General features: G+C 33.3%; 2 protein-coding genes across 2 annotated transcripts; one reads left to right on the top strand and one right to left on the bottom strand.

The window, feature by feature from the left end:
* Nucleotides 1–1,106, top strand: LOC145067328 (uncharacterized). Its single transcript, XM_079014493.1, has 2 exons — nucleotides 1–479; nucleotides 548–1,106. The coding sequence occupies exons 1-2, from the start codon at nucleotides 1–3 to the stop codon at nucleotides 1,104–1,106; spliced, it is 1,038 nt and encodes a 345-aa protein (XP_078870619.1).
* An 11,045-nt stretch (nucleotides 1,107–12,151) lies between these two features.
* Nucleotides 12,152–18,038, bottom strand: LOC145066454 (kinesin-like protein KIN-5C). Its single transcript, XM_079013711.1, has 22 exons — nucleotides 17,849–18,038; nucleotides 17,545–17,674; nucleotides 17,160–17,318; nucleotides 16,719–17,068; nucleotides 16,495–16,633; nucleotides 15,901–15,998; nucleotides 15,639–15,795; nucleotides 15,490–15,559; nucleotides 15,309–15,385; nucleotides 15,069–15,203; nucleotides 14,852–14,963; nucleotides 14,688–14,774; nucleotides 14,442–14,617; nucleotides 14,200–14,361; nucleotides 14,003–14,110; nucleotides 13,755–13,913; nucleotides 13,582–13,665; nucleotides 13,294–13,499; nucleotides 13,093–13,194; nucleotides 12,891–13,000; nucleotides 12,654–12,805; nucleotides 12,152–12,554 (listed from the first exon to the last, which is right to left on the bottom strand). Exons 1-22 carry the CDS (start codon nucleotides 17,899–17,901, stop codon nucleotides 12,366–12,368), a joined length of 3,015 nt encoding a protein of 1,004 aa, XP_078869837.1. The 5' UTR covers nucleotides 17,902–18,038; the 3' UTR covers nucleotides 12,152–12,365.
* Between the last annotated feature and the right edge of the window lie 4,169 nt (nucleotides 18,039–22,207).

The following is a 22,207-nucleotide window of genomic DNA, read 5'->3' as shown; positions in this document are numbered from 1 at the left end:
ATGAGGCTCTCGATTTTCACCAAGTTTACTCCTCTTAGGTTGCTTTCTGTTGCTGACACTCGCTTTGCCTCCATCATTGTGATGCTTAATAGATTGAAACTTATCAAAAGGGGTCTTCAAGCTATGGTCATAAGCGAAGAATGGTCTTCTTATAGATTAGATGACACTGAGAAAGCAAACTCTGTGAAAGAATATATTTTGAATGATGATTGGTGGGATAAAGTAACATATATTCTTAGTTTCACTGGACCTATATATGATATGATTAGAGCTTGTGACACTGACAAGCCATGTTTACACTTGGTCTATGAGATGTGGAATTCTATGATTGAGAAAGTGAAGATTGAGATCTACAAGAAAGAAAAACGTCCTGCATCTCAAATAAGTTGTTTTTACGACGTTGTGCATCGTATTTTAGTGGCTCGATGGGCGAAGAATAACACTCCCTTACATTGTTTAGCTCACTCTTTACATCCAAGGTATAAGATTTTAAATTATAAACTTGATTTGTATTATATATTTATCTTTTAACTTTTGGAGGTTGTAGATATTATAGTGATGCATGGTTAATGGAAGATTCTACAAGATGTGCTCCACATAGGGATGGAGAAATTTCACAAGAAAGGATGAAATGCTTTCGAAGGTTGTTTCCTAATGATGATGAGTATGGAAGAGTCCTTGATGAGTATGCGATGTTTTCAATGAAGAGTGGTCCTTTTGAAGATTTAACAAGCATTTCAAAGATGGCTACTATGGAACCCAAGAATTGGTGGGTTAACTTTGGTGCTCAAACTCCTTTTCTCCAGACTTTGGCTTTTAGATTACTTGGACAACCTAGTTCTTCTTCTTGTGCTGAGCGTAATTGGAGTACTTATGCATTTATTCACTCGCTTAAAAGGAACAAGTTGACTACAAGTCGTGCTCAAGACTTGGTTTACATCCACAATAATCTCCAACTTTTGTCAAGGACTCCGAAAGATGATGTAAAGATGTGGGATGTGGGCGGAGATGCTTTTGATTCAATGGAAGACGTCGGGTTTTTGGAGTTTGCAGATCTCTCACTAGATGAACCCGATTTTGAAAATGATTTAATTATTGATAATTAGTTACTTTTGAAATATAGTATTTTGCGAATTTAAACTTTACATATTTTGGAATTTCTTTAATATATATATGTTTTTTCATATTTTTTATATCGCCGTATCTGTGCCGTATCCGTATCTTGAATTTTTGAGTTTTGTCGTTTCCCGTTTCCGTTCCGTATCCGTTTCCCGTTGCCGTATCCGTTTCCGTGCAACTTAGATTATGTCCTTATATACCATGTGTGGTCAGTGGTCCATATACCCTTACTTTTCCATATATACCCCTGCACAGAACTCTAAAGACAATCCACTTTTAAATGGACCAAGTGAGTTCCTTATAGCCGACAATGTGGTACCCACACTTTAATTTATAAAAGGAACACATGCATATTATAAAATTCAGCAAGGTATATCTTAACTAGAATATTTCATATCATTCATTGAATCAACACAAAGTCATTACAATTGTTCCCATGTACTGCCATCCCATTACATCTACATTCCATTACATCTAACATCCCATACACACACACTGATCAAACAAGCATTCAACCAAAAACCTGACTATAAGTTACAACTAGGATCTAACCTTGACCATGTACCCATACACCCATACACTTCCCAGAAAAGCTAATAACTTTTTAACATCCACCCATACATTTTCCAAAAAACTGGTTGGAATTATATACCATCAACCATAAACACCTATTTGATCTGCTGTACAATTCAAGTCCATTTCAACCACATGGAAATGACTACAATTACCATAACAAAAGATCCCACACTTCAACATTTTGTTTTGCTTCGTCAACTCCATCAACTGTGTCTCAAACACTTGCTTATCTGCTTCCATAGCTTGCTGCAGCTTAACCAACTTCTTTTGAATCTTTGAAACTTCACTAAACTCTTCTTTCCTTTTCAGCTCAAACCTCATCTTGCGAAGCTGTTCTTTGTAGTAACCCTCCTCCATTTCTTTGTCTTTCCACATAAAGAACTTGCATTTCGGACCTTCAGCTGACTGATTAAAAGGGAAAACCAGAGTTAGGGTTAGGGTTGCAATTAATGAAAATGTGTACATTTCAAACTCAAAATAACAAATACGGTGTAAGTAAACAAAATTAGGGGTGTCAATTTATGACACGACACGACAAAAATACACGAAACGAAACGAAATCGGGACGAAATCAAAATTCGAATTCGTGTTCGTGTCGTTTTCGTGTCCAGATTGAAAAACACGACGTCGTGTCGTGTCGTGTTCGTGTTCATAAATAGACACGAAATTGACACAATTAAGCATGTGGTTGTCGTGTTTTTCGTGTTTGTCGTTTTTGTCGTGTTATATATCTTTAAGAATGAACGAAATACACTAATATTTATGTAATATTATATTTATCGTGTCGTGTCGTGTTGTCGTGTTTTAATTGGTTCGTTTTCGTGTTAATGAAAAAAAACACGACATTGTGTCGTGTCGTGTTCGTGTTATACAAAACCTTGTCGTGTCGTGTCGTGTCAGACAAAAACACGACACGACTGCCCGATTTGACAGCCCTAAACAAAATGAATACTCACCAAAGAGTTTTTGCAGTTCCAAAACCTGCGAGCTACATTATTGTCGGTCCAGGCAGTCCTTTCCACGCTTATTGCGTCTTGACAATCGCAAGGTGGACATGGATCATCATCACGAAGGTTTCCGACACGCAGGAGCTTGATTGATCGACTGGAAGAGGCTGACATTGTTCTGGTTATATCGATTGAGTGTAGAGTTTCGGAAGGGAGGCACTGACCTAATTTGGGGTAACAATGTATCCTCGATGGTTCAATATAAGGTTCAATTAAGGAAGGTTTCCACGTTACAGATGACATGGTCAAATGCTTGTCCACATAAGCCAATACACATCAGCGATGACCCTTAAACCAGTAATATTTGCTCACATTCCTTAATGAGCCGGTAGTTACTAACATTAAGGATCAATTGAGCACAAAAAAAAAAACTTAAGTGACTAAATATGCAAATTGACCAAACATTGATGTGCTACAGTGTCAAAAACCCTTAACTAGTTTACACAAAAGAATAATACTCACTACAAAATTCTAACTTTCGCAGCATTGAATATATTGGTGACTTCATAAATAAATAAATAAATAAATATTGGTGACTTCACCACAAAAAAATAATAATAAAAAAAATAACGAGTCTTTATCATAATGTCTTTTCACGTAAAAAAAAAAAGATAATTTCACGATTCATATTGTGGAAGTAACTTGAAAATCCGGTCACATAAAGTATAATGAAGGAGGTTTGGTTTTTTTTTCGAACCACTAACGCAGTCACATCAACTTTTTTTTTAATTGTCATAATTATTACATGATCATTTTACTTTTTGTCTATTTTTGGTTGGGTGTTAGAAATGTAATACACGACATTATCATTTTAAATTCCTAACTACCATTGTCATTTAAATGATTTAGCAACCTTCAAATAATAATTTTCAAATTACATCATATTAAAATATTTTATTTAATTTTAAAACATCGATATCTATATAAATGTAAAATGTTTTATTTTTGACGTCCAACTCTTATTATTATTTTCATGAATATATTAACTATGTTAAAATTGATTACAGTTTATAACATTTATTTGACAAAACTGCATAAATGGTCCATGTGGTTTGCTCAAAATTGTCACTTTGGTCCAAAAAAGTTTGGGCTAACACCACAAGTCCAAAGTTTTCATTTTCTTGCATATTTGGTCCAATGGATTAGCTTCCGTCTATTTCCCTCTGTTAAGTTATGTTTGACTAGTCAAATTAGGGGTATTTTGGTAATTCCCTATTTATGCCCCTTATTTTATATTAATAAAGGAGAGTTCGTATGTATGCATCGCAATACGGAAAATATTGAGCCTAATTCACATTTATAGTTCTTAAAAACCATGAGTCGATACAATTTCCCTCCTCATTGACTGAGGATCAAGAACCCTAAACTGATTACCAAGGTTGATAGCTTCGATCAGGCGACTTTCGTAGTGAATGCATATACCAAGGTGGCACTTAAGGTTGTCAAGCACGTCATTCGACCCAAGGGTGGTTTATGGTACGTAATTTTGTTTTTGATCATTTTCTTGATTTGCTTACAAGAAATCATACTTTCTGAAGTTTGTTTTTTGCTCTTGTGTTGAAGATGGACACCCTACACTGTTTACCATCAAGCTACATCATGAAGGTGAATTCACAAAGTTTCCAAATGTCAACTACATTGAGGGTACTATGACGTACGTTGATATGGTGGATATAGAAGAGTTTTCTATTCAAGAGATGGATGTGATTATGAAAGGGTTAGGATACTCAGTTCCTCCACTTATCTACTATCATTTTCGAGTGCCAAAGAGAGACATGCATTTTGGGCTATGGGCGCAAGGAAATGATGATGATGTCCTCAATCTTGCCTAGTATGTGAAAGAGCATAAACTGATAAGGGTTTACACCGAACATGGTATTACTAACTTGCTTACTTACTTTATGGCTCCTAAACATGTAAGAAAAGTTATTATTGAGCAATTAGAGGAGATTGATGAACATCAAACCCCCCCAACTAATAACCAACCCAGTGGCATGCCACAAACATGCATACCACCTGTGATAGCAAATGAAGCTGCTTTAGCCCTGTTGATATCCCCTGAATATACTAAGAAAAGGGAATTTATCAAGGACAAACCATTGTCATCATGTATTAAGAAATTGGTGATGGATGATGTTGGTGTTGATAGGATTGGTGGGAATAATGATGATGCAGCTAATGAATTTGACCAGGGATTTAATGAATTTGATGAGGCATGTAATGATATTGACCATGAATTTAATGAATTTCATGAGGTAGGTAATGATATTGACCAGGGATTTAATGAATTTGATGAGGCAGCTAATGACTTTGATCTTGGGTTGTACCAACAGATTTTACAGTCTAATGAACAAAATGTAGATGATGAGGTTCATGAAGGTGAGGACAATGCAGTTTATAAGGAAGTCACTTAAGAAGAGAATCATGACAGAAATGAAGTGAATGATGAGAATGCAGAGATGAGAGATTTTACAGTTGATGATGGTAGTGAAGATAACATAGAGACCGATGAAGAGAATCATGAAAGAAGTGATGAGAGTGAGGACAGTGATGATATTGATTTATGGGTGGATGAAGACAACATAATCCTTGATGTAGAAGTAGATATGAGGGATTTTTACATGAATATAGATCTTGAAGCATAATTTCTTGAAAAAAGGTTATCAAAGCATAGAAATAATGAGAGTGATGAGGTCAATGAAGAGTTAGATGTTATAGATAATGATCAATGGGAATCATTGGATGAGGGTTCTGATATAGATAGGAAAAGAAGAGATGTAATAAAGGAATTGGGGAAGGAGACAAGGTGCTCTCAAGGTGAGATACACAAGGTAACTTTTCGGATAGGACAAAAATATAAAAATAATAATGAGCTAAACGAAAAGATACAATTACATGCACTGGAAACAAGAAGGAATATATTCTTTGTGAAAAACGACAAAATGAGGTTAAGGGCAATCTGTAAAGGAACTGTAGCCTTTAATGATGGTCATGTGGGTGAACTTACCCCTTGTCCTTGGGTGATACAAGGTTCTAGGTCAGATGTAAATAGTAATTGGTTCATAAAAACTTACAACCACGAACATAGATGCCTCCAGACAAGAAAAGTTAGATTTGCAACAGCAAAGTTTATCTCTAAATAGATAATGGACCAGATTGAATCCAACCCAACAATCCCAGTCAGAGCTCTTCAAGAACAACTTCAAAATGATTATCAAGTTGGATTCTCTATTCACAAGGTATTCAGGGCCAAATCTACTGAAAAAAAAACTTGTCCAGGGTGATTACAAAAAGCAATATGATGTTCTTAGAGATTACATCCTAGAGTTGTAGTCTACTAATCCAGAAACCACTGTGAAGTTAGAGTTTGATTCAGAACCTAACCTAAGTGCTACCTCAAGAAGGTTTAAAAAGATGTATGTGTGTTTGGGTGGAATGAAGAAGGGGTTTAGAGCTTGCCTGGGGGATTTTCTAGGTTTTGATGGGGCATTTATGAAGGGACCTTTCCCAGTACAAATTTTAACTGTAGTTGGGGTAGAATCCAGCAATGGAATATACCCTGTAGCTTATGCCATTGTTGAGACTGAGAACTCTGATAGTTGGAAGTGGTTTCTTAAGTGTATTACAGATGATCTGGACCTATATGCAAACTCAAACTTCACATTTATAAGTGACAGACAAAAGGTTTGTAATTTGTTGTTTATATTTGACATATTTGGATGTACTGTATTAACTATGTTTTAATTCCTTTACAGGGATTGCAGGCTACCATTTCTTAGTTGTTCCCATGTGCTGAGCACAGGTTTTGTCTCAAGCATATACATGACAATATGAGAAAACATGGAGAACTAATGAGTACAAAGAACACTTGTGGAATTGTGCTACAGCTACAACAGTACCAGAGTTCAATCATAGGATGAAGGAATTCAGCTCATATGATATAGAAGCTTATAATTGGTTGAAGCAGATTCCCCCACAACACTGAGCAAGAAGCCACTTCACAAGTATATACTTTAGCTTCCAAATTTACCCTTTTGTGTTAATATATGTTTGATCCTGACATTATTGTGGTGTTTTCAGGTAGAGCAGTTTCAGATATGCTTCTGAATAATCTTTGTGAAGTTTTTAATAGCAAATTGATTGAGGGAAGGGACAAGCCACTAATAACTTGTTTGGAGTACATTAGGGAGTATATGATGAAAAGAATATGTAATGTCATAAAGGTGCCAAACAAGTGTGTTGGTCCACTAACCCCATCTACAACAAAGATCATGGAGAAGAATGTCAATTGGGCATCTCAGTACACAGCTAGGTGGAATGGGTCAGATAAATACCAAGTGTAAGGGCCATGGCAGGATCAACATGTTGTTGAGATGGTTGAAAGAGTATGCAGTTGTAAAAAGTGGGAATTAACAGGACTCCCTTGTAAGCATGTCATTGCAGTCCTAAATGAAAAAGCAGATAATTGTGAGGAAGTTAGAGAGTTGCACACTTATGCCCACAGGGTGCACTAGCTAGAAACATGGAAAGCAGCTTATGTGTACAAGGTAGATCCTATTAAAGGTCGAGCAATGTGGCCTATAAGTGAATACCCAATTAAAATCATCCCTCCTCTACACCATAATTAGCCTGGACGGCCCAAGAAAAAGAGGAGGCAATTTGTTGAGGAGAAAAGCCAGAAGAAGGGAGACAATGTTGCTAGTGGTAGTGGAAGTCAAAGCCATGTTGCTAGTGGGAGTGGAAAGCTTACAAGAAAGTTTATCAAAGTAACTTGCAGCAAGTGTAAAACTAAAGGGCACAATGCTAGAACTTGCAAAGGCCAAGGGGGTAAGTGATGGAATTTCAAGGGATTTTGATATATGTAGGGGTATAAGTGTCTTTTTGGGATAATGTTATGTTTATGTGTATTGTATGTTTAGTACTTTATGTGTTTTGGGGTTTAAGCAATTTGGATGTTATTTTTGGTACTTGATAGTGTACCCCTGTGATGTATGGAAACAATTTACACCGGATTTGATGTAATGGCTTATGTTATGTTTAATGTCTTGATGTTATTCTCATGTATAATTTTTTGTTGTAGAACTTGACCAATATGCCCTTTTAAACAAAACATACAATTACCATTGATAATGCGTAAACCACAAACAAAATAAATTGACCAATATGCCCTTTTAAACAAAACCACAAACAAAATAAATCGGTCAAAATGTACATACCAAATATAATTACCATTGACAAATTCTTGTTAAACATGTCTTACATTGCTTACATTTTAACCACAAAAGACTACCACAAAGTATTGCCCAAAAGATTACATTGCTTAAACAAGATACTACCAAAAACATTAAAACACTACCCAAACCATTACACTTCAATATACTGCTTAGAAACCACCCAAACCATTACACTTCAATCTAATTCTTATAAACCAGAACAAACACGAACAAAATCCAACTGCATAACAGGTAACACTTGAGTCTTGTGTTTTGTGACTTCAATTTGTTGATTGACCTCAACAGCCCAGGTATAATAGTTGTCAAACGTGCACAAATTAGACCATCAAACCAGCCAATAAATCGACATTTGGATCCCTTCAAAATTTAAGAAACAAAAGAAGATCGTAACATGTAATGGGAGATTTACACTGAAATCCAAAAACAAAAAAAAAAACAAAACCTTTGCATACCTCAGTAGGGCATCCCCAAAAGCCTCTACCAGGATTTTTGTCAGTTCATGTTGTGCGAACTATTACCATTTTACCACAAAAACAAAGCATCATTTTTTATTTTGATTTCTTGAAGAAGTCGAAGAGTTGAAAAAGACACAGCTGAGAACGACGACAAAGAGTGATTGGGATTCGTTCTTATAAGACACCTTTATTAATATAAAATAAGGGGCATAATTAGGGAATGACCAAAAGACCCCTAATTTGACTAGTCAAACATAACTTAACAGAGAGAAATAGACAGAAGTTAACCCATTGGACCAAATATACAAAAAAATGAAAACTTTGGACTTGTGATGCTAGTTCAAACTTTTTTCGACCAAAGTGACAATTTTGAGCAAACCATATGGACCATTTGTATAGTTTTGTCTATTTATTAACATATAACCGAGATGTAAAAGCAAAAACCAAATGGTTGCATGGGCCCATTATCATGCCACTCACAAAAAAAAAAATAAATAAATAAATCAGATCTATGAATCTGTGATCCAAATGTTTTAATATCGGTCGTAAAAAATCAAAACTAATAAAATAATAAGGTAAAAGATCAGAAAGAAAATTAAAGCAACACATTTAAATATTAAATATTAATTGGAACTAATAATATAATAATTATATTAATATAACGATTAATATATATATATATATATATATATATATATATATATATATATATATATAATTATTAATGATTAATAATTACTTTTATAAACTACCAAACAATGATTGATTAATTATCAATATTAAATTTTATAATCTACCTATAAAGTAACTATAAAGTAATTCTTAAAAGGGCATGGCAAGTGAAAATACAATCATTAAGTGGCATCAATAGTATCAATAGTAGTACCCTTTCAGGATTCATATTGTAGGTAGTAATTTGAACATTTGGTCACATAAACTTCAATGATGGAGGTTGTTTTTGTTTTTACTGAACTAGTTTCACATCAGTTTTTCTTACTTCTTTTTTTGTTTATCTTTTTCAAACACAACATATGAAAAATCTTATTTTTTTAACCCACTTGTCACATATTTTTTTATTTAATTAAATTCGAAAATATAAAACAAAATAAAACATAACATTTTTTTATTTAAAAGTAAATGTTTTCTAATTTAAAACAAAAAAATCTAAAATACTATTAAAAATAATATTTAATTAAAAAACCACAATTCAAATAAAAAAAATACACGATAATTAAAAAATACACTTAAAAAAGACAATAATTAAAATCTTAAAACGACAATTAAAATTAATTAGTTATCCAAAGTTGGAATATAAACATGTTTAATATGTTCAGTAAGATCGCAGCACCCACATCTTTCAGTATCATATTGTGCAGTATAATACAAGCATACAAAAAAATTGTTTTCTTCACCGTCATAGCATGTGCTGACAATAATATTATATGTCCCAACATCCTTTAAAAACCTCAAAGCACGTTCTATGTCATTTCTTGTTGAATCATGTGCCGTTTTGAATCTTTTTTTTTTGTCGGTTACTACATATGGATAATCTTTCAAAAATACAACTCATGTTCGATATAGTAATTATACTTACAAGTATTCACCATTTAGATAAAATGAACAATCAGGTCCTGTTCCATGATATTTCTCATCAAACAGTGCTGATTGGTAGATGATGTTCAGATCATTGTTCGAACCGGTTACACCATAATATACATGGCAAAACCATAAATCTTATGCGGGGACGGTTTTGACTAGGTGTCCGGTGTGGCACCGGAAACACCTGGTTCCTATCTATACTGTGGAAATTTTTTCGAATATTTTTTTTACCTATTATGCCACTACGTAAATAAAACTGGCAACTACATAAAAAACATTGTCACTCTATTAGATCAACCAAATCCAAAATTTACAACTTAAACTTATTAGTTAATAGTCCAAAGATCCTTTTAGTTTTAGCCCAAAAAAACTAAAATAGCCCAATGGCATTTGGATAATTTGATATTTTGATCCAATTAGGAGAATTGGAGTTTGGATCGACAAAAGCAGAAAGGAAAAAAAAAAACAAAAAAAAAAAAAAGATCGAGACTAACTATGTCTGGCAATCTGCAACTTCTTTACTTCGACTCGACGACTTCGATCGTTGTCGCTGCTTGATGCTTCCATGAGTTCCTTCCATTGCTAATTCATTCTAATTTCTTGAGTGTCTTCACCGAATGAAACGAGAAAAAGTCGACCGTTACGAGTTCAAACGTTTGAATACGGTTAATTTAATAAAAAAAAAAACTTTCAAATTAATTATTCTTTTCCTATATAAATACATATTATATCTAAACAATTTTTTACACTTAACTTCTCTCTTTCTCTCTATATAAACTTAATTATCTTCAAAAAAAATTATGGATCCTTTCAACTCGTCCGATGATTCCGATGACGATATATTCTTCAGGATGATGTATCAGTATTATACTAATGAGCTGCTACAACAAGACCCAGCCCCGCTACTAACAAGACGTGCGATGTTAAACAAAAATCGCGAGGAAGGACACAAGCATTTATATCGTGATTACTTTGCGGATAATTGTGTATAGAGGTCGAAGGACTTGAAAAGAAGATCTCGTTTGAGTAGGAATGTGTTCCTACGGATCGCCAACGCCTTGGAAAGCCGGTATATCATAATGCATAACATGGTAGTAGAAGATAAAAGGCAAAATATTGCACACTATACCCCAACGGAGTCCATACATGTTCAGTTTCAACTAGGAACAGCAGAGTATTTGCATCGACTTGTTGACATTCGGGATGCAAATAAACACATACAACTTCGAGATGACTTGGTGGATTATATCTTGTATGGTAACAATAACGATAACGAATAGCGTTTAGTTTTTAAAAAATGTTTTTTAACGAATAGCATTGTATTTTTTTTTTTTTTTTGAATTTGGATGTTATGTGTAATTTAATTTGTATGTTAATTTTAATCTTTAAAATTGTTTTTATTATATGTTATTTATAATTTTTAAACATTATATTTTATTTATTATGTTATATTTAAAAAATATTTGTCTTAAAGAAATTCAACAAAAAAAAAATCATAAAATGGAAAAAAGTAGGTGTTATAACAAGATGCAACATGATGATCATTTTCCCACTTGATGTTATAACACCATTGGTGGTGTTTCATGTGAAGTGGCACCAAAATAGTGTTACAATTAGTTGCCCACACCTTATATTCTCAGAGAAAATACACTACAAATGAATGAATTGTATATTAATCTTTATAAACTTATAAAACAAAAAAAGAAAAAAATAAATAAATAAAGACCCGTATTAAGATTATCAAAAGTTCGCATACATTAAAAATAAAGTTGGCAAGGAATCAATACTCTTTGTTGCATGAATTGAATTGTCTTTAACTGTCAAGGTAATGTCAGTACAATACTCATGGGTTGGTGAACCCGATGGAATCCAATGAACACCACAAACCGCTAAACCCGTTCAGAGCTACGTGACATCTTCTAGCGGTACCCTCGGAAGGCCGGTACTCCCTAATAGACCAAAGTCTGGTTATTTAGTGGATTACACTTTTTATTGTCTTAGAGTTTGATTTTTGATAATTTAGTTTTTCAAAACTAACTCATCCTCCAAACATTATATACTTTTTTTATATATGTAAAAAATGATATGGATGATATAATTTTTTTCCAAGCAGCCATTTTGTCTACAAGTCATTCATCGTCCTTCATACAATAAGCTCGAGTGAACAAAAATCGAACATTACATAGCACCCAAAACCACAAGAGTTAGAAGAAATAACATACAAAATGAATCTCTACAACATTCATCAAAATATAATAAAACATAAAAAAAATCCCAAGCAGGGATTTTCCAATTTTTGATCCACCTATCACACTACCTCCTTGGCATTTCACAATATACAAAGTAACAACTTACAGTTTTTCACTTTGAATCATTCAATTGATCTCTGTAAGAGGCGAACGTTGATTAGGAGAAATCTTCAATTCCTTTCCTTCAAACGAATGATTTTCCCTAAATTCCTCCAATAATGTCTCCATCGGCATTGCTCTAAGCGACTCTATTGTCACCTTACTAGGGACATCCGGTTCACATCTTATTGGAGTATTTCCAGATGGCTCATAATCCTACAAACACAAAAAGAAATAATTACAATTTTAAATACAGAAAAAAAACAACTTAATACAAACAAATATTTTTTAAACACCATTCATGACTCATCTTACCATGTATTTGTGGTGGAAAGTATCACGAGCTTTTTGTTCTATTGCGGTGGATTGAGTTGAGTGGTCTTTTCGTAAATTTTCAAGAACTGTGGATTGGGCCTTTGTGGTTTCCAATACTCCATTAACTGCCTCTACCTCTTCTAGTGATGTACCTAAAAATGAATATTTATTTGTGTATTATTTTAGAGTTTCTAACTAAAGAAATGGCAAAACTAAAAATTTAAATTCCAAGATTACCCTCAATGTGCTTGATTATGTCCTCGCTGTTCTTTGAGACGTCCACCTCAGCAGTGGCCCTTGCAGAACTGATCTCACCATCATGATGCTCGTTGCTTTCAGAAGCATTTCTATATATTTCAATTTTATAAATAAATAAAAAATCACAATTTGTCACGGATGGTTATGATTTTGTTAAAATAAATAAATAAATAAATATTACCTGACAAGGGCATCGATTGCTGAGACATGTTTTTGACCCATGTGAGTCACGGATTCATGTGTCTTTTTTGAATGCTTCAATGCCATTTCAGTAGTATCAACACTGGATGCAAATAACAACTTTTAGTTAAAATGGCTAATTACATCTCGTTACAAAAAAGGTAGTATTATATTATGTTGTGCTAAAAAGATTGAAGGTTACCATTTTTGTAAAAGTAACTCGATGCGACAATGTTTAGCAGCAGAAAAGTCGGCATGATCTTTTGCATCATTTTCTGCTTGTAAAGAAAACTCTTGCCATTTTCTTTTGGCATCTGTTGTGATTCCTTCAACTGAAGAAACATGTCCATCTAAAAATCTCTTACTTCCACCACAAGTTTCTCTGATTCCAGCTAATCGTGCATCCACCTGTTTCACAATCAATCACCTTCAAACAAAAATACATATTTTTTTTTAAAAAAAAAAAAAAGAGTAAAACAACATAAAATACCATCTCTTTTTGGCGACTGATATGACTGGAGACTAAACTTGTGACATCAGCAATAAGTTTCTGTGCTTCAGATTTTGATTGCTCCTACAAGAAGAAAAAAATAATTTTCAAGTTTGAAATATTGGATGCTATTTCATATTTTATATTTGAATTTAGAAATGTTATGGATGTACCTCGTATGCCTTTTGAAATTCATTGATACTCTTTGTTTGTATCTCATCGACTTTATTAGCATGAGCACCTAGCTCCTTGGATTCTTCCATTAGTTTATCAAATATACCATTAATAAATTCGGATATATTTGTTGTATGGTGGATGCTTTCATTAAATCTCTGAAAAAAAATAAAAACAAAAAAAAAACAAAAAGTTATTTAAAAGAATATCAAAAATTCTAAGTACTCATTTTATTAAATAAAAAAACCTTTCGAAGCTCTCTAGCAAAAAGGGAAATCTCTCCTTGTTGGGTTGACAATGTTCCTTGAAGCTCATCAAATATAGATTGCCCTTGTGCAGATTCTTCAGCTAATAGCTAAAAAGAAAAAATATATATACACATACTCAAATTATGTAATAATAAATAATAACAAGTTTTAATTAAATTATACTTTGTTAACTTACTTCTTCAACAGAACGAGCATTGGAAGAAGCCATGGATGCAATATCTTCCAAACTTCCATTAGCACTTGCCTTGTGCAACCTTACAACATTTTCCAGGGCTTCAATATGAGATATATACAAATTCTTCGATGCAGAAACTTTTTTCTTTAACTCAGCCATGGCCTAAATCATAAAATCACATAAACAATCAAAAAGATAAACAAAACAAAAAAACAAGTAACTTAATTTGATGAAAGTAGAACCTGATCATTAATGTTGATGAAAGTGTGACAGAATTTTTCAATGCATTGAAGCTGTTCATTTTGTTGAGATACAGAAGCAGCCACCATGTTGGAAAGAGAGCCAACATCTTGTGCCAGCTCAGACTCAAATTTATTTACAACTGATCGATTACCCGCATTTAGTTTATCCTCTCTTGCTGCATAAAGTTGAGTAGATAGTTATAAATTGTAATAAATAGTTTATATATTTTATAAAAGAATGCATACCAATTTTCATAAACAATGATGCATTGTCTTGAAGAGATTTCTCTAAGTCAGACCGGAGTACACAAGCTTGATGAGTCAGCGCATTTTCTGCAAACAATATTCAGAAAATATAAAACAACAAAATTGTAAAAAAAAATATTGACATATTTATAAAATAAGCACACCTGCTTTTTTCTGCTCTTCTATGATAAAATCGCGTTGCTTGAGAGCATATTGACATTTCTTGAGTGTTTCTTCAGTGTTAGCCAACACATTATTGGTTTGGTTCAGTTTGTTCTGCATAGAAAAAAAAAGGAAAAGGAAAGACATTTATTAGTAATAGTTTATGAGAATCCTATAAAAAAGAAGTGAATCAAAAGCTATGAATTATATATAATATACCTGAGTTGACTCAAGTTTATTGCTCAAATTGGAACACTCTTCTACTCGGGCATTAAATTGAGTTTGCAATTCCTCAAAGTCCTTTTGTTGTGTTTCTATTTTAATTCCCATTTGCTCAATTTGATCTGCCATTGACTAAACAAATAAAAGGTTTCATAAGAATATGTATATTTGGTTTTAAATATTATATATCCAAAAGATAATGTAACAACAAGAAAAAAAAAAAAAAAAAAACAGTACCTTTCGTTCCATTTCCTCTTGGTAATATCTTTCTTTTGGCAAGTAAACACCACTTTTCTCACGTGAAGCAAAAACCTCTGTAAATAAAAAAAATTCAAAAAAAAAGACATAACATGTTATATTTCAAAATAATTCCCATTTTAAATCTTTAAGAAAATACCAAACAATGAAATAATTTTACCAGCTTTGAGTCTTTCAATTTCACCATAAAGATCTTTGATTAGAGTTGTTTTCATCATCTTCTGGTTTACCTACAGAAAGACAAGAAAATATAAACATAATAAAATGAAAAATTAAATATAGATTATGTGACAAGTAAATGAGTAATACCTCTGGCTTGTTCTTAATATTCTTTGCTCTGTGGGCATAATCTAGTGTGCTTAATGTCTCTTCAAGACAATGTACAGCAGGTGACACAGTGGCAATGATACATGTTTTGGTCCTTCCACCCAATGAGTCACGAAGCAGACGTGTCAGCTTGCTATCTCTGTAAATTTAATTTAACAAAATACATTAGCAACTTTAGAGAAAAATATATAAAATGACTAAAGGGAAAGGAAATATTAACAATAAACCAAAGAAATAAGCAAACCTATAGGGAATGTGCCCAAGATGTTCTACTAAAGCATTTATTACTCTTCCCAAAGTAAGTAAACTTTTATTAATTTCTCCAGCTTCTCTTGCACGACCCTAAAATTTACAAAATGTTACAAACTTATCCATCAGGAAAAAAAAAAACACAAGGAGATTTATAAGGGCAATTAGCAACAGACAGCAAAGTACTTTTTGTTCTTTTACCCATAATAGCATCATACTTACATTTTTTTTATAAATGCACTTTATTTTTTACCTATAATAGCAATGTACGTACATTTTACTACCAATATGGGAATTGCGCTCTATTTGCTACATATTATGAATAAAGAAATTTAAGTACGCAATCACATTGTTAATATGTGTAAAAAAAGGTAAGTAGATTTCCATTATGGGTTTATAAAGGTAAGTATATTGCTATTATGGGTAAAAAAGTAAAGTGCATTGTCTATATTGGTAAAAAGAGTGAGGTATGATCCTATTTTGAGAAACATGGTGGGATTATAACACCAAAATACCATCAAATTCATCACAAATGTTACAAAATTTTACACTTTTCTGTAACTGGAAATAAAAACTCATAAATTATTACCTCCCTTGCACCTGAACGAGAAATGTTTTCTGAACCAGCTAAATCAACAAGATTTAGTTTGCCACATTTTATAAGTTCTTCACCTTCTGGGGTTGACTCTTTAATGTGTATAGTAATAGAAAAAAGAGAGTGTGATCGACTGAAAAGCAAGAGTAAGGTTTACTATAAACATCATGAGATATAAAAAAAAACAAAAATTTGGAGAATTAGTGAAGGAAAAAAACCTTGATTGTTTATTTAATAAAGTCTCTGCAGTTCGACGTTTAGCAGAACCTCTTTCAAGTAATGTGAAAATCTCACTAGCACTTGTGACAATTTCCTCTTCTAAACCCCTCACAAGAACTCCACCTTTACCATCTTCCATTAAAGGTAAAAGTTTTTTCTGTTTATCTTCAACACCAAGTTTTGAGATTTCCTCAGGGGCAAGTAAATCGGTAATTTCTTCATTATAGAGCTCTAAAAAAGTTACTTTAACACTGTACTCTGCATTCTGACCCTCCAATGTGTCAAATATTTGTTTGACAGATCTAGGTATTACACCTGCTTCCAATGGGAGCTCACCATTTGGCCCACTCTGAGAATGAATTAGAAAAGTAGTGTTAAGTTTTGACATAAAAGATGCACACATACTTTAAGGGCAATGTAATGTGTAATAGATTTCATACCTTTGCTCTCTTACATTCTCCTTCCATGGTGAATGTTTTGCCTGTCCCTGTCTGTCCATAAGCAAAAATGGTGCAATTGAAGCCTTCTAGAACTTCGTTTACAATTGGGATTACAGCTTGTTCGTATAAATCTTTTTGCTGGGCTGTAGGTCCAAAGACCTGGACAAGTTCAGAAATACCATAACCATCGATTAATCATCCTTTGAGAGATGGAGAGAGTAATTAATTATAACCATATTTAATTTACATAGAAGAGTGATAAATTGAAACATTTAACAGACTCCCAAACCTGAATAAATTTACACATACGAGAAAGAGCGTGCCCGAGTCAATTAAACCCTATTAAGAATGCAATCTTAAATGCATATTGTAGAAATTAGGGTACCTTGTCAAATGTAAAAACCCTATCTATTTGCTTCCCCGCAATACTCTGTGAAACCGCAACTTCTCTCTGATACTCGTTACAGGTCACCACCTGAGGTGCATTGTTCTTTAACTCATCGCTACTAAACGGCCTACAAACAAACAACACAATGTATTTCAATACACGAAGTATAGAAGAAGAATTAAAAACATGATTTCAGAACGGATTTGAAAATCTCAAAAACCAATCAGATCCAAAGAGAGTTTTTCTTCCTACTTTGAACCAAAAGGGAAAGATTACTGAGTACGATAAACACTTCCAGTACCTGCAACGCAACAGCACCTGGACATTGACGCCTTTTTCGTGGCGAAAAGACATAATTACACACGGATTTTGTGTGCTGGTGTGTTAAAGAGGAAACTTTGAAGCTCCGTTGCTTCGAATTCGATCGAATGTTGGTCGCTTTCTCGACCTGTCTCCCCTTCTCTCTTCAAACTAGTTTGATTTGACGAAAATGTAATGAAAAGCAGCGGGATGAGTGAGGCGTTTTTGAATTTTTGAAGGGACGCTCTCCACTTTTGATCTGACCGTTCATTTACGACGAAATTTGATCGCACGGTCTATGTGCTGCCAGAACTAAGTTGACGAAATTGTCCCTGAGACATCAAACTTTTGTTTCATTTGCACGAGTCCAATGTACAAATTCCAAGAATCCAATTCCAAACTGCCAGCCTAGTCAATGGGCCTAAAAAGCCCAAGATACACACCACCCTAGGCATGCACAAAAAAACCGGTTCAAGATCCGAACCGGTAAACCGGTTTACGTTGAACCGGTTCACAGTGAACCGAACCACCGGTTTATACTCGTTCGAGATTTTAGTCGCTAAAACCGGTTTATATCGTGTGAACCGGTATGGAACCGAACCGAACCGGTTTAGATAGGTTCGACTAATTTTATGAGTGAACCGGTTTTGCTTGGCTAGGGGGTGAACCGAACCGGATCGGTTTGAAAAATTAACAGGTTTGTGCATGCCTACCCCACACACAGGATCGCGATGCACCCTGCCTCATAAATCCACAGTCCACACACACCTTATTGGGCCATACTAAAGAAACAATTCCATTTTACTAAAAAGGTTGCACAAAATCGGTTTCGAAGCTCTCTTGGTTTTTTTTATGGGTGTTCAAAACCGGATTTCGGATATCCGAAATTTCGGATAGTTGATATTAGGTATCCGAATCCGTATCCGAAAATTCGGATATCCGGATTTTCAGATATGGATACGGATATCAAATCGGATATCTAAAATTATCATTTATATAATTAATTATTCAACAAATTAACAAAAAAGTACAAACTTTCGAAACTGTTGAGTATCAATAAGTTTGCAAACCAATCCAACAATTAATCCTTGTCAATGGTTGACGATTTTCTTATTTAAATTTGCAAGTTTTAGGAAAATAGAAAAAATAAAAAGATTGCTTTAGCTGTTTGCTAAGGTCGCTATAAACCTAAAATGTAAATGAAGTACATAATTTGCTCAGGTCACTATAAACCTAAAATGGATGGTTTGCATATTAAACCCCAAAAAGCATAATAAAGTAAATTATAAATCAAAATTCTTCAAGAACCATGATAGCTCGATAGAATATAATCAAGAAAGAGGAAGAGACTAATATTCTTTAGTTGCGCAATTTTTGTATGAGCAAAGATAATTTCGAGTGATAAATCAATAAATTCTGAAGATACATAAGCCATTCATCAAAATATTGCGTGAAAGAAAATCAAATGACCGAAAAGCAACAAACAAAAATGAGGTTTAATATAAAACAAAAAAAAAAGAGACGAAGATAATGAAAATCAGATCCTAAATAGCTAAATTAACTAAAACATATTTTAAATACATTAAATATATAAATATATATCGGATATCCGAAATATCCGATTTTTTTAAAACTAGTATCCGTATCCATATCTGAATCCGAAAATCCGGATATCCGAATTTCGGGTATCCGAAATTTTGGATATCCGAATTTTCGGATAATTTCGGATCGGATTTTCAGATTATTAAATCGGATGTCGGATATTTTTGAACACCCCTAGTTTTTTTTATGTTTTCTTAAGGAAAATTTTGGTCTTTAGGACGGGGTTTTTTCAGGTCCAGTATAGACCAGTTCAATGTTGTGGTCTTTGCATTTTGCTTTTTTGTTCGGCTTCGGGTTTTCTTTTTTGGATTGAGGTTGGGTTTTCTTATCCAATCTTCTTCTAGACGATTTTGTCTCATATAATTATATTGAGCATCATACTAGCTTTATTATTATTTACAAATTACAATGGTTTAGAATCAATTTGTATCGTTTACACGTGGATTGAAAATGTGGTTCATTTACTGCATGTATCATGTCAATTTATATTAACTAGTAGGAATTACCAGCGCCCACAGGTTGGATCAAGTTTGCATAAATATTCTTTAAAATTTTATATAACATCTTGAAAAAGAAAGTTAAAAAGTACAATGCTAGACTAATTATATTTTTTTCAAAGATGCTTTACCCTGAGAAGCAAAAAATCATGTCACGAAAGAGAGAAATTCGATCCTTGATTTGTTAGCAAAGATGATCCTTCTGCAGTATGAAGTCTTGTCCCAACATCCAGGGTCCATATCCAGATATGAAAAGGGTAAATCAGTAATTTGTCACCTCTACAACACCTGCAAGAATTTAAAACACAAAAAAAAGTGTTTTAAGATCTTATCCAACTTTTTACATTTTTAAGAGCAAACTTATAAAAGTTTCCAAAAAAGAAACCATTTTTTTGACAGAATAAATGAAAACCAAAGTATGATGAAATGATTATTGTCCCTGCAATTATATATTCAACATCGTTAAGTGTTTTAAATAACCACTCCGTAATTTAAAAGAAAAAAAAATATCAGTAAAAGCAAATACAAAGGAACTGGAAAGGTCACCAGCTCAGAGAATACAGCCAGTATTAAAGCCCATGAAGTATCATCATCCACAGAAATCAACAAATAATGAAGTGTCATCATCCACATAAATCGACAATTAATGAAGTATCATCATCCACAGTCAGTATTACAGAGTTTGTTGTAGTGCAAGGGTAAAATAGTCATTTTATGTATACAACAATGTATCCGCACAGACATCATCATCTTCCATCTACCAAAAGTGGGTTTTTTTTATCTTCTGCAAAACAAAAATATTAGTGTATTATTATAAGATGGATCAAGTGAATAATAGTTGTCTAATTTCACTTACAAAATGACATTGGGATAAAAAAAGACAAAACTTCAAAAATGATTCCTGTGGTTTTCAAAAATATCAAGTTTAATCCCTAAGTTCAAAAAACCTCACAGATGGTCCCTGTGGTTTCAAAACTTTTAACATTTGGTCCTTCCGGCTCACTCCATCAATATTTCACCGTTAAGTGAGAGGTATTTTTGTCTTTTCAATATCCAAGGACCATTTATGAGGTTCTCTCTCTATATATCTCTCTCTCAAAACCCCCACCATTATCATTTAACAAGCCTACAGCCCAAAGGAAAATACATAAATACAAAAGAATAATTGTTTGACTTTGAGTTGCAACGGAGCTGCTTCTTAACTTTCCAATTCACTTCCATATTTCTTGCAACTGATACCTTTAAACCATCATCCCCAACTCTTTGTTTTTGTTTAACTTTTTAAACAATATTAACCCAAAAATTCATATTCTCGCCAAATTTTAGTTGTGTCCATATACCTCCTCTGCTTCTGGCTGCTACCCCAACCTTACCACTTCCTTGTTTTAGGTGCTTTCAACTATATCAATAAAGATTGATGTTTTAATTTTGAGAACAAACCGATTGTCTCCAAATCATTTTTTTCCGAAACCGTTTCAAAACATGGGTAAATTGATTGTTTCCTAATCTAGGTTTCAAATTTATTTCATGAACAAAATCACACATGATGGACCCATATAACAAAAATACACATAACTAATGAAGAATGCGCATTCCAAATCGATGGTAGATGGAGATCGAGAGTTCTAATTTTGTTTTGCTAAATAAAGGAGATGCGGGTTTCCAGATTTGCATCCTCTGTTATGTTCTTGCAAAAAAGAAAATGTTAATTGCTACCAATGTTTTAAAAACCGGTTTGAACTGGCCGGTCAAACCGGTTGGACCGAGAACCGGTGGAGGGAGCGGTTTAATTATCACCGGTTTTATGTTGATTTCTAAACCGGTTTAAATCGACTGATTTTTAGAAAAACCCGGTTGAACCAGTCAAAATAAACCAGTTAAACCAAATAGAAACACATCATAAAGAACCATTTACATAATAAACTTTGGTGATTTTTTTTCAAATCTATTTAGTTTTCTCTAAATAAAAACATATGGTAAAGGTTATAAAGTTTTTTTATGTGTTTGTGTTCATCTAAAACTATATTTTGTTTCGATATTATACTTTTTTTTTGACGTATATGGATTGATGTAAAACATTAAAACTTATGTGTTATTTTAATGTATTCAGATTTATCTACAACTTATTTGTATGTGTATTTTTAAAGTTTGAACTTTTAAACATCAAATTCATGATTTATATATGTATGTGTAGGAAAATAGGAAAAAACATGAAAAATATTGAAACCGGTTGACCCGGTGGTCGAACCGGTTGAACCGGG

The sequence above is a fragment of the Lactuca serriola genome, chromosome 8, assembly GCF_051521515.1.
Source record: "Lactuca serriola cultivar US96UC23 chromosome 8, Lser_US96UC23_V15, whole genome shotgun sequence".
NCBI classification, from domain to species: domain Eukaryota; kingdom Viridiplantae; phylum Streptophyta; class Magnoliopsida; order Asterales; family Asteraceae; genus Lactuca; species Lactuca serriola.
Note: the sequence above shows the minus strand (reverse complement) of the source record. Positions and strands in the feature narration are given on the sequence as shown.